Source organism: Hyperolius riggenbachi, chromosome 9, assembly GCF_040937935.1.
Source record: "Hyperolius riggenbachi isolate aHypRig1 chromosome 9, aHypRig1.pri, whole genome shotgun sequence".
Classification (NCBI taxonomy): Eukaryota; Metazoa; Chordata; class Amphibia; order Anura; family Hyperoliidae; genus Hyperolius; species Hyperolius riggenbachi.
In genome coordinates this window covers 33,511,879-33,525,551 of record NC_090654.1, presented here as the reverse complement: position 1 = coordinate 33,525,551, position 13,673 = coordinate 33,511,879, and the positions used below count along the sequence as shown (strand labels likewise).

Genomic DNA, 13,673 nt, shown 5'->3' with positions numbered 1-13,673 from the left:
TTTTTTTGTTTTTCTATCCTGTGAGCGAGCACACTTGCTCACAGGAACTACAAGGAGGACGTGATTTTTTTTTTTCAGAAAGACTGCAGCCTCTGAAAAGAAGCCATCGGTTTTTCTACTGGAAACTTAGATCAGTGAATGGAAACAATGTTCCCATTCATTGATCTCCGGGCTACTGGGGAGGGGGACACGGGAGCGTGCCGGCGCATGCAGACGTGCACAGCAGCCTTTTGGCCGTGAAAGTCACATCCAAAAGGCGAAAATGGTTAAAAAACGTTTCGTTTGCATATTTAAAGCGGAACTGTAAAAAAAATAATAATAAGAGTTTCACTTACCTGGGACCTCTGCCAGCCCCCTGCTGTCAACCTGTGCCCTCGCAGTCCTGGACGATCCTCCGTTCCTCCGTCGTGGCTCACTTTTTTCTTGTAATGGAGGTTGACTTGTAAGTCGACCTCCATTGTGCCCTGGCCACGCGTATCCTAGGACACGTTCCATTCGAGAAAATCTCTAATGCGCCTGCGCAGCACGCGTCCGACTACGGGAGCGTGAAAGAGGAGGCAAGTGGCCAGTGCCGCACAGGCGCAGTTACCCCGAACTACGCAAAGTGAAAGTGAGCCGCGGCGTGGGACCAGTGCATCGGTGAGTGGCTGCGAGGGAACAGGTCGACTGCAGGGGGCTGGCAGAAGCCCCAGGTAAGTTTACAGTTCCGTTTTAAAATCGATTTTCTCAAAAAGTACAAGGTCCTTTTTTCTTAAAAATGATGGGTAGCAATTTTGGTGATGATAGCATGTATGGGGGCTATGTTATTAACCTCTCAAGTCTGTCTGAAATTATGTGAAAATTACGCAAAATTACAAATGCATTACACAATATCAGTTGAATGTTCAAGTCGTAATTACGTATGGCCATAATTGTGAAAATTTCACATAATTGTAATTAGCAGATTACCATCACCACTATTATTGAGATGGATTCAACTCACCTTTACGATGTCATTGATAAGCGAGTATCTGAACATCCAGTCCAGGGTAATGCTCTCATTCTCCAGAATATCCTACAAGGATCAATAAACATATGAGATAACAAGACTGGTAATGAGAATAATCTGCTAAATATATCAACATTTATAATTTAGGAAAGTAGATGGGACAGAGCAATGTTATTATTATTATTTAGTATTTCTATAGCGCCGACATCTTCCTTAGCGCTGTACAGAGTATATATTGTCTTGTCACTAACTGTCCCTCAGAGAGGCTCACAATCTAGTCCCTACCATAGCCATATGTCTATGTATGTATCATGTAGTGTCTGCATCGTTGTCTAGGGCCAATTTTAGGGGGAAGCCAATTAACTTATCTGTATATTTTTGGGATGTGGGAGGAAACCAGATTGTTTGTAAGAAACCCACACAGACATGGGGAGAACATACAAACTCCATGCAGATAGTGCCCTGGTTGTGATGCGAACCCGGGGACCCAGTGCTATAAGGCGAGAGCGCTAACCACCACGCCACCGTGCTGCCCATATACAATGTTAATGGAATTATATGAAGAATACATTATATATGAATGCAGCTGTCAAGAGCTACAGCAATAATACGAAGATATGTAGTTCTTAGTAGATCAGTGCTTAGTAGATTAACAATATCAATAGGTCTCTGTCATGCAGGTTGATAGGACAGAGCAATGTATTACAGATCTCTACACAGGACATTGATGGAATAACGCATAATATCTGCATGTATATGTTGAGAGGGTAAATGGAGCTTTAACAAGTATTGAACGCCATACGACAGGAGATGTGGCATGCCTGGGTCCAACCCAGAGCCATTTTAATTATCATTCAATTTCTAGGATTTCATGGCCAACTTATTTTAGCATTTTTTTTATTTCGTATTTGTTACATTTCCTTGCTACTAATTAGTACTGCTGTAATGTGTAATTATGGCCACCTGTTACTAGGGGGCATTGTGAGACAATAACAGAGGACTTCTGCTTTCAGTTTCTATATTCTCTGCTAGCAGAGAGACATCAAAACATTCTAAGAAATTACAGTACAGAGTTCTGCCAACTGAGGTCAAAAGGAGTGCACTATATCAAACGAGATGGTACCTTTGAAGCTGCTAAAGTGTTAAAGAGAACCCGAGGTGGGAATTACTTTTACTATTGGGGCACAGAGGCTGGTTGTGCGCACTAAGACCAGCCTCTGTTGCCCCATCGTGTGCCTCCATGTCCCCCCTGCTCGCCGCTATACCCCCCGCATTGCTGGCTGTGTCGCCAGCTCAATGTTTACCTTGCGCTGTCAGTCAGCGCCGCTCCTCCGCATCGGCGCCACCCGCCGCGTCACTTCCCTCCTATCAGCGGGAGGGAAGGGACACGGGCGGGTGCGCCGATGCGGAGGAGGCAGGGGAGCAGCGCTGACTGACAGCGCAAGGTAAACATTGAGCTGGCGACACGCTGCGTGTCGCCAGCAATGCGGGGGGTATAGCGGCGAGCAGGGGGGACATGGAGACACACGATGGGGCAACAGAGGCTGGTCTTAGTGTGCACAACCAGCCTCTGTGCCCCAATAGTAAAAGTAATTCCCACCTCGGGTTCTCTTTAAGGCATAGGCAAACCAGGCAGATGCCTGTGGTGAAAGCTGCTTGAGGGGGCAGACTGTGCTTTATGAAAAGGTTGCCTGAGTAGCATAATAATTAATGGCAGCTACTGTTCAAGAGCTAATTAAGCTGTAATTGTTTTGATTTGGTCTGTATAGATTCTTGCAACTCTCCTGGATTTCCAGGACAATATTCCAACCTGTAAAGACTCAGGCTTCACAACAAACAGTATAACTTTTATTGTTTTATAAAGTGGCTACACGCAATTTTTTAACATTTAAAGAGAACCAGAGAGGATCAAGAAAAGCTTTTATACATACCTGGGGCTTCCTCCAGCCCCATACGCACGGATCGCTCCCATGCCGCCGTCCTCCGCTGCCTGGATCCGCCGATACCGGGCCCCGCCATTACCGCCAGTCGGCCAGCGGACGCGGCCAATTCTCGCATCACAGGGGGCTTCCTCCATACAGTTACGCGTGTGGCTGCCTACTAGTATGGTATGGAGGGAGCCCCTGTGATGCGGACAATTGGCCGCGTCCACCGGAAGTGACGGGCCCGGTACCGGCGGATCCAGGAAGCGGAGGATGGCGGCGTGGGAGCGAGCCAGGCTTATGGGGCTAGAAAAAGCCCCAGGTACGTATAAAATCTTTTTCTATTTTAACAATGCATTCCTCTCTGGTTCCCTTTAAGCTGCTTTCACAGTGGGACGTTACAGGCGCACGTTAGAGCAGCCTATTAGGCAGCCCAACGCACAGTAATGAAAAATCAATGGGCTATTCACAGTGCCCACATTGCGTTACAGTGCAACGCTGGACGTTAAGTGAAAGTACTGCAAGCTGTACTTTATGCACGTTATTAGCCGCGTTAGACTGTGTGCACATCCTCAGTAATGTTGTTTTTTCCGTGCACGAGGAGGAGAGATGAGTCCGCAACTGATCCCAGCCACATGGCTAATTAATATTCACTGCACTGCAGTGTTTTTTTCCTGGAGCAGCTGCTTATTGGCTGGCGGGACCACGGGATGCCGAGTGTTCCGCTCACGTGGTCTCCACCGCCACATACGTCAAAAAGTATGCATCACGGAAGCATCAAGAGCCGCTTAACGCGGCTCTATGTAGCGTTCTCTAGTACCAACACCATGCGTTGCGTTAGGGGCACGTTATGCGACCTTAACGTCGCATCTAACGCAACGTCTTAGTGGGAAAGAGGCCTTATGGGAAGGATTTGTTATGTGGGTTGAATGATTTTGAGTCAGTGAAGTGTATCTGGCCTGTTAACAATATGTATATCCAGGCCTGGATTTATCTCACAGGAGCCTATAGGCACAGATGTCCTGGCACCCTAGACTCCACCCTCCATGAACCTAACCCCCCCCCCCCCCCCCACCGAACTGCACCGCAAGTGTGCTGGCTGGCCCAGCTGTCACTTCTCCCTTACTTCCCTTGCCCATCATAGGTAGCTACAGGTGTCCCTTAGCATTAGGTAGCCAGAAGTACCCTCAACTAAAGGGAGATCTGGTCAGTGGAATGCTGAGACCCAGGTGAGTATACTCTCAATTACGCCCTGCTCAGGACTCTGTATAGTCAAAGTGGGAGGGAGGCACTAGAGGGGGAGGGGAGACGCCTTTCCATCAACAGGCGCCTGTAGGCACGTGCCTGCTGTGCCTTATGGTAAATCCGGCCCTGTGTATATCCTTTATAGACTCGTTTTGAGATACAATATTTTTGTATCTAACCTATCAATTCATTATTGCTCTCTGTGAAGCTAATGAATGTAGGCTACACACTTCCTATTCATAAGTTTGTGGATGAGGGAGGGGGGCAGCGTAGAGATGAGCGTAATGACGTAATTACGATTTCGCGAAATTTCGCGTAATTAGTGTAATTACGATTATGGCCGTAAGTACATAATCGTAATGAAGAAGGATTTCGCGAAATTTCGCGTAAGCGTAATTTTCGCTTAATTTTCGCATTACAGTGGGTATTACAAAATTAACGCGTATGGCCATGCTCCCAAGCGGAAAAGTTGACGCATGGATCAATGTTAGGTAGCCGCCGACTTTAAGGGTTAATAGCAAAGCCCCCTTAAATGCTAAGAGCCTCAAATTTGGAGAATATATTAAGGAGATCAGGAGGAATAAGAGGAAATTTTTTTTTTTCAAAAAGACCTTATAGTTTTTGAGAAAATCGATGTTAAAGTTTCAAAGTAAAAATGTATACATTTAAAAACCCGCCGACTTTAACGGTTAATAGCAAAGCCTGCTTAAAGTTTAGGAACACCAAATTCCTAGGGTATATTAAGGGGATCAGTGGGAATAAGAGGAAAATTTTTTTTTTCAAAAAGACCTTATAGTTTTTGAGAAAATTTTTAAGTTTCAAGGGCAAAAATGTCTTTTAAATGCGGAAAATGTCAGTTTTTTTTGCACAGGTAACAATAGTGTATTATTTTCATAGATTCCCCCAAGTGGGAAGAGTTTTACTTACTTCGTTCTGAGTGTGGGAAATATAAAAAAAAAAACGACGTGGGGTCCCTCCTCCCAGACCTCTTTAACCCCTTGTCCCCCATGCAGACTGGGATAGCCAGAATGCGGAGCACCGGCCGCGTGGGGCTCCGCACCCTGACTATACCAGCCCGCATGGTCCATGGATTGGGGGGTCTCGGAAGGGGAGGGGCAGCCAAGCTTTCCCCTCCCCCTCCGAGCCCTTGTCCAATCCAAGGACAAGGGGCTCTTCTCCACCTCCGATGGGCGGTGGAGGTGGAGGCCACGATTTCCTGGGGGGGGGGGGTTAATGGTGGAATCTGGGAGTCCCCTTTAAAAAGGGGTCCCCCAGATGCCCACCCCCCCTCCCAGGAGAAATGAGTATAGAGGTACTTGTACCCCTTACCCATTTCCTTTAAGAGTTAAAAGTAAATAAACACACAAACACTTAGAAAAAGTATTTTAATTGAACAAAAAACATAACCACGAAAAAAGTCCTTTAATATTCTTAATTAACCATTAATACTTACCTGTCCCTTTAAATAAATGATCCCTCGCAATAGCCTCGGAAATGTTCTATCAGTTACAATGTAACAAAGTTATTACAATGTAACAACTTTGTTACATTGTAACTACGCCGCACCCGACGTCACTCGCCGCTCAGCCGCCGCAGCAATTACGTGTCCGTGCAGGACGCTAAGTCCCCGCAGCTCCCGCTGTCCACCCCGCCCACATCTGTCACCCACATGTCACCCACATGTGGGTGACATGTGGGAGAGGCGGGGAGGGCAGCGGAGCCGGCGGGGACTTAGCGTCCTGCACGGAGTCCGGACCCGACAGAGCTCTGAGCTATATAGCTCAGAGCTCTCTAAGCATCTTTGAATTTGTTCTCCAAGGAGCCCCATTGGTCCTTAGCAGACCAATGGGGTTCCTTCAAATCAGAAGGAACCCCATTGGTCTGCTAAGGACCAATGGGGCTCCTTGGAGCCTAAATTCAAAGATGCTTAGAGAGCTCTGAGCTATATAGCTCAGAGCTCTGTCGGGTCCGTGCGGCGGCTGAGCGGCGAGTGACGTCGGGTGCGGCGTAGTTACAATGTAACAAAGTTGTTACATTGTAATAACTTTGTTACATTGTAATTGATAGAACATTTCCGAGGCTATTGCGAGGGATCATTTATTTAAAGGGACAGGTAAGTATTAATGGTTAATTAAGAATATTAAAGGACTTTTTTCGTGGTTATTTATTTATTTTATTTATTTATTTATTTGTTGTATTTATAAAGCGCCAACATATTACGCAGCGCGTTATGTTTTTTGTTCAATTAAAATACTTTTTCTAAGTGTTTGTGTGTTTATTTACTTTTAACTCTTAAAGGAAACGGGTAAGGGGTACAAGTACCTCTATACTCATTTCTCCTGGAAGGGGGGGTGGGCATCTGGGGGACCCCTTTTTAAAGGGGACTCCCAGATTCCACCATGAACCCCCCCCCCCCCCCCCAGGAAATCGCGGCCTCCACCTCCACCTCCCATCGGAGGTGGAGAAGAGCCCCTTGTCCTTGGATTGGACAAGGGCTCGGAGGGGGAGGGGAAAGCTTGGCTGCCCCTCCCCTTCCGAGACCCCCCAATCCATGGACCATGCGGGCTGGTATAGTCAGGGTGTGGAGCCCCACGCGGCCGGTGCTCCGCATTCTGGCTATCCCAGCCTGCATGGGGGACAAGGGGTTAAAGAGGTCTGGGAGGGGGGACCCCACGTCGTTTTTTTTTTATATTTCCCACACTCAGAACGAAGTAAGTAAAACTCTTCCCACTTGGGGGAATCTATGAAAATAATACACTATTGTTAGCTGTGCAAAAAAAACTGACATTTTCCGCATTTAAAAGACATTTTTGCCCTTGAAACTTAAAAATCAATTTTCTCAAAAACTATAAGGTCTTTTTGAAAAAAAATGTTTCCTCCTATTCCCACTGATCCCCTTAATATACCCTGGGAATTTGGTGTTCCTAAACCTTAAGCAGGCTTTGCTATTAACCGTTAAAGTCGGCGGGTTTTTAAATGTATACATTTTTACTTTGAAATTTTAACATCGATTTTCTCAAAAACTATAAGGTCTTTTTGAAAAAAAAATTTTTTCCTCTTATTCCTCCTGATCTCCTTAATATATTCTCCAAATTTGAGGCTCTTAGCATTTAAGGGGGCTTTGCTATTAACCCTTAAAGTCGGCGGCTTTTTTATATTATACGGAGCGTTACGGTTTAACGCGAAATTACGGTAGCGTTTAATGCGAAATTACGGCATTAACGAAACGCGAAATTACGCGTTGAAAATTACGCTTACGGTATTTTCAATTACGATTTTAATGGCAATTACGCTACCGTAATTTCGCATCGTAATCGCAAATTTCGCATGCGTAATTATAGTAATGCGAAATTACGAAAATTTCGGCTCAACTCTAGGGGCAGGCAAGTCAACAGGCTGTTGTCATGGGTGCCAAAATGGCCAGAAACTGCCCTGGTCCAACCTCCCGAGCCCCAGAAGGCTACAGTCAGTGTAGAAACAAAAGGATGTCCCAGCACCATTCAAATAAATCAACTATAATAATCCATTCTTTTAGGACTATAACAAGCAAAACATCACAGCTCTAAGGTAACCTCGTCAGACAAAACAGCTATGTTTGGACCCTCTCAAAACTATAATATATCATTTCACAAGGATAATGCTACCTGAGAGCTATGATGTTCTGCTTGTCCTAATAAAATGGATTATTATAATTGATGTACTTGGACGGCGCTGGGTCATCCTTTGTTTCTTCAAAAGGGTAAATGGAACATGGCAATGCTATTCAACATCTCTGCTAAGGTCAGTTATAATGATAATTTGCAGACCATATCAGTCTGTGGTTTCCAGGAGGTACATAGGACAGAACAATGTTCTGCAGATCTGTAGAGAGTTCAGTCAGTTCTGCAGGAAAGAGGTCTTATCTTTGCTGCAAAATAACATTTTCTTATATACAGTATTAGATTGCAATAATTGATCTAAGATCTGATTGATCCACACTTTGTTTTTAAAGTGGATCCAAGATAAACTTTTACTCATTGCAAAATTGTGCCCCTCAAATATGTTTATAGGGCATTTCTCAGGCCAAATACTTTTTTTTTTTTTTAATGCCCTAATTCGCTATAAACTAAACAAGCCCCGCCCATAGCTCCTCCAGTGCAGCCTTTCTCAACCTTTTTTGGGCCGAGGAACCCTTAAATTGTTTTTTCAAATTTCAGGGAACCCCTGCATGAAAATGATGATGAGAAACATTGCCAGCGCCAATCACCCCATATAGTAATTGCACCAATCTACTACCATAGCAAATGCAGTAATCATCTCACATCATAAATGCATTAATCACCCCCATATACAATATGGCAATCACCTAACATATAAAATGCACCAATCTACTACCATAGCAAATGCACTAATCATCTCACATCATAAATGCATTTATTACCCCCCATATACAATGTGGCAATTATTCCCAATATAGGTAACCAGGCATAGATGTTTCCAGTATAGATGGGCAGAAATAAGGACCCCAAATATAGGTAACCAGGCATAGGTGTTCCCAGTATATGCAGGCAGGAATAGGGACCCCCAATATAGGTAACCAGGCATAGGTGTTTCCAGTATATGTAGGCAGTAGAGATGGCCCGAACTGTTTGCCGGCGAACGGTTCCCGGCGAACTTCCGTGGTTCGCGATCGGAACTTTTGCGGAAGTTCGGTTCGCACCCATAGTGCATCATTAGGGTCACAGTACATCACAGTCAGCAGGCACATTGTAGCCAATCAGGCTACACTCCCTCCTGGAGCAGCACCCCCCTTATAAAAGGCACGCAACATCAGGCATTGGACTCACTCGTGTGCCTGCAGTAATTAGAGAAGGGGGAGCTGCTGCAGACTCACAAAGGGAAAGCTTAGTTAGGCTCTTGTAGGCTTGTTAGCTTACGCCTTGCTGATTCTTATTGCTAAAATAGCACCCCACAACAGCTCTTTTGAGAGCTAATGTTCTTGTGATCTATTTTTTTTTTTTGTGGTCCACTTGCTTTATATACAGCCCTGTCAGTCAGTCGCAGCTGGCCTTTGGTGTAATTCCTACTGTGCCACTGCCAGGCCCATCACATTCAGTGACTACCTGTGCATGTGACAGGCAGCTGCACATTTGTAATCCCAATCACTGCTCCTGTTCACTGTTCAGTGCACCTACCTACCTATACCTAGATGAGCGCACGCATTGTTAATACCACCAGTCATTGCACCTGTGCAGGGTACCTGTGTGTGACAGGCAGCTGCACATATGTAATACCAGTCACAGCAACCTGTTCACTGCACCTGTGTAACCGCACATTGTTGTACCAGCAGTCACTGCATACCTGTTCACTGCACCTGTGTAACCATACATTGTATTAGTCAAGTCAGTGCATACTTTTCACTTCATCCCCCCAATATGGACAAAACAAAAGGCAGAGCCAGAGGAAGGCCACCTGGAAGGTCTGTTCGAGGTCGCGCTGTCGTGATTTCGTGCGGCCCTCGACCAAAGTACAGTGTTCAGAAGAAGGCACGTGCCATCAACCTCCAATGTTGTCAGTACGTAGTTGACTATTTAAAACAGAACACCTCATCTTTCTCAGCTTCCGCTCGGAAGCGTGACATATCTTCCTCCTCCTGCTCTGATTCTGGCACCTCACTTAACACTCAGTCGGCCGCCACCACCAAAGTGCCATCACCCCAGGGCTCAGCGGTGTGGACATTTTTTTGTGTGTCTGCCTCAGATGAGAGCAATGCCATCTGTACTCTCTGCCACCGAAAATTGAGCCGTGGAAAGACCAAGAACCGCGTAGGGACAACTACCTTACGAAGGCACATGATTACAAGGCACAAACTGCAATGGGATGACCACCTGAGGAAAAGCAGCACACAAAAGCAAAGCCACACACCGCAGTGGAAGATACCAGGCCGCAATTTTTTCTCAAAAAAGGCGATACCTAAACTGTACCGTGATGTTGAAAGGCAAGTGGTGACATCACTGGCACACAGCGTTGGGTCAAGGGTCCATCTGACCACGGATGCCTGGTCTGCAAAGCACGCTCAGGCCTGCCCGAAGACTAAGTCAGTCCCCACACACAGCATCTCTGCCTGCACGCTGTGTGACTGCCTGTCCCAAGACTAAGTGGGTCCCCACACAGCATCTCTGCCTGCAGGCCGCTTGACTGCCTTCTCCGCCACCACCAACAGGGTCCACCAGGACTCCTGGATTCCAGCTATAATAATTTTTCTGGTGCGTGTACATGCCTGCCTAATTTTTCTGGCTGCACTGCGGCTGCATACAACAAAACAAAAGGCATGTACATGTGTCAATTCCCCTTCGTGATCATTACCTTGCCGCGGTGAAGGGGCTTGCGTATCACAATGAAGCAATGACCTCCGGCTATATGAGTGTCTCACCAAAGATAATAAGGTTGTTGCTTCATTGTGGATAGACCAAATTCGATCAGCTGGACAATCACTGTTGTTCTGTCATTGAGCTACCTCAGCCTGGCGACCATATGGGCTTGAAAACCGCTATCGCCTGCACTCTCGCCATGGTGCGCACCAGTCCAGCACGGCCATCACAACATAGCTGTTTGTGGTGCGTTACACAGTGAGTTTGGTGTGTCAGTGTGAAGCAGCACTCTAATTACACTCCCGGATTGATGTACACACATGCAAGATGTTTTAAAGCACTTTAGGCCTGCAATTTAGCATTCAACGTGATTTCTGCCCTTAAAACACTGCTTTGCGTCAAATCCAGATTTTCCCCGGGACTTTTGGCGTCTATCCTACTCTGCCCTGCCCCCATCAAGGTGTTAGACCCCTTGAAACATCTTTTCCATCACTTTTGTGGCCAGCATAAATGTTTCAAGTTTTCAAAGTTCGCCTCCCCATTGAAGTCTATTGTGGTTCGCGAAAGGTCGCAAGTTCGCGAACGTTTGCGGAGGTTTGCAAACCTAAAATCGGAAGTTCGGGCCATCTCTAGTAGACAGGGATAGGTACCCCCAATATATGTAACCAGACATAGAAGTTGTCAGTATGTAGGCAGGAATAGGGGCTTCCAGTCTCCAAGACAGTGTCAGCGTGTGGGCTGTGGGGAAAATAAAAACAGGCCCTGGAGTTCTGTGCAGTCCTACAGTGCATGCTGAGTGACACCACAAAGTCCAAACATACTCACCTGGTGACTGCCTCGATCCGTCTCCTGCTCGCTCACCATCTCCTTCACCGTCGCCGTCTCCTCCTTCTCCACTCAATGCCGCATCACTGAAGGGCGCAAAAACTACCCTATAAGAGAGCGGCGTCATGCGCATCATTGTACTAATTTGTCCCGCAGAAGGGGCAAAACGCTGCAGAACCCCGGTTGAATATCGGTGGCCTAAGCATTCTGAGACCCATGTAGCAAGGGTTTATGGGAGCTCAGTCTGGGGAGGAGGAGGCGTTACCAGCCAGAGATTTCAGTGGCAAGGGGGCAGAGAGGAGAGTGGAGTTTTCACAGGCTGAGGGGTGGAGATACAGAGCAGCTTGTCTGTGTGCAATGATGACAAGCAGAATATGGCTGCCCTCACAGGAAGAAATAATCAAACTGTTGAAGCTGTTTGCAGCTAGATATGCTGTGTAAACTATCTAAACTTTAGATAAGATATACAGACAAGTCACTTATTATAGTAAATTTTTCATCTTGGATACACTTTAACTACTGGGCGACCGCCCCACGCCAATGGGCGTGGCCGCGGTAGCAGCCCCAGGACCGCCTAAAGCCAATTGGCGTCAAGTCCTGGGGCTGCAGTTTGCAGGAGATCGCGCGCAGGATGCGCGCGCATCCCCTGCTCGGGGGGCAGAGCTCTCTGCTCAGGAGACTGTTAGATGGCGAAACAGCCATCTTTACAGTTAGTACAGCGCTGCGATCAGCAGCACCGCTGTACTGAGGACAGCCGTGTGACACGGCTGTCCCCCTGGGGCAGAAGTGAGTGATCGGCTATCATAGGCAGAAGCCTATGACAGCCGATCGCCAGGATTGGCTGGCTGGGGGGAAGGGTGGTGTTTACAAAAAAATATATATATATATATTAAAAAATATTTTTAAAAAACCCAACATCAATATTTATAAATAAAAAAAATAAACACAGGGGGTGCAATCAGACCCCACCAACAGAAAGCTCTGTTGGTGAGGAGAAAAGGGGGGGGGGGGGGGGGATCACTTGTGTGCTGTGTTGTGTGGCCCTGCAGCTTGGCCTTAAAGCTGCAGTGGCCAATTAGCAGAAAAAAGGCCTGGTCTTTAGGGGGGTTTATCACTGTGGTCCTTAACCCCCTTGCCGGTCCAATTCTTGCGGCAAGGGGGCAGCGCAGCACTTTTTTTTATTTATTTATTTTTTAAAATCATGTAGCTAGCCTAGCGCTAGCTACATGATAGCCGCTGAGCAGCGGCATCCCCCCACCCAATCCTCCGGCGATCAGAGTAAGCAGGAAATCCCGTTCAGAACAGGATTTCCTGCTGGGCTTCCCTGGTCGCCATGGCGACGGGGCGGGATGACGTCATGGACGTCGGGACGTCAGAGGGAATCCCGATCCACCCCTCAGCGCTGCCTGGCACTGATCGGCCAGGGGTCTGGGGGGGTGGTGCGGCGGGTAGCGACGGCGATTGCGTACCACACGCAGCTAGCAAAGTGCTAGCTGCGTGTAGGGAAAAAAAATTGCAAAAATCCAGAGCAATCCTCCTGCGCGAGTTACCCCGAGCTCATCTCGGGATAACCGGCAAGGAGGTTAAGAGGTTAAAGCCAGTGGCGTAGCTAAGGAGCTGTGGGCCCCGATGCAAGTTTTAAATTGGGGCCCCCCAAGCACTCTATACATAACAATTGATACGGCACACCAAAACCTGCCAATAGCAACTACAGTGTCAGAGGGGGATGGGGAAAAGTTTGTTAATAACTACCACTATTCAAAGCATCTATAGAAGTGATTATTATGAGTACAGGACCAATAGAGAGCTAATACTGCAGTTGAGGGAGGGCCCTTTGGGGCCCCTCTGGCTCAAGGGCCCCGATGCGGTCACAACCTCTGCAACCCCTATTTCTACGCCCCTGGTTAAAGCTAATGGGAACCTGAAAAAAATGTTTTCAAAAAATCAAACAAATACCTAAGGAGAAGGAAGGCTCTGGGTCCTCTCACGGTCCCCTCGTTCCAGCGCTGGCTCCCCCGTCTGAATCCCCCGCTGGAGGAGGCTTCAGAAGTCTTTGGGAGCCGAGTGTTTCTAAAGACGGGTGACTCTGTAGCACTCGGCTCCAAAGACTTCCCAATCTTCCGGCGGCAGCAGAGAGAAGTATTCAACCAATTAGTCGAATACTGCTACGGGGGAGCCAGAGCTGGAACGAGGGATCCGTGAGAGGAGCATGAGGGCTCTATAGTACCCAGAGCCTTCCATCTCCTTAGGTAAGTATCTGGTTGTTGTTTTTTTTTTTTATCAGGTTCCCATCAAGGACGTAACTAGACTTAACAGGGCCCCCTGCAAAAATGATAGCATGGG

At 47.0% G+C, this 13,673-nt stretch overlaps 1 protein-coding gene and 1 long non-coding RNA gene across 3 annotated transcripts in view; one reads left to right on the top strand and one right to left on the bottom strand.

Moving 5' to 3' along the window:
• Positions 1-13,673, bottom strand: part of NPR1 (natriuretic peptide receptor 1) — a 173,042-nt gene that overhangs the window by 26,125 nt on the left and 133,244 nt on the right. Inside the window, exon 12 of the mRNA XM_068252423.1 lies at positions 983-1,054. Within this exon, the coding sequence (XP_068108524.1) occupies positions 983-1,054 (72 nt within the window). The remainder of the gene's footprint in view (positions 1-982; positions 1,055-13,673) is intronic.
• The window catches only part of LOC137532191 (uncharacterized), a 242,214-nt gene that overhangs the window by 133,090 nt on the left and 95,451 nt on the right, over positions 1-13,673 (top strand). The window lies entirely within an intron of this gene.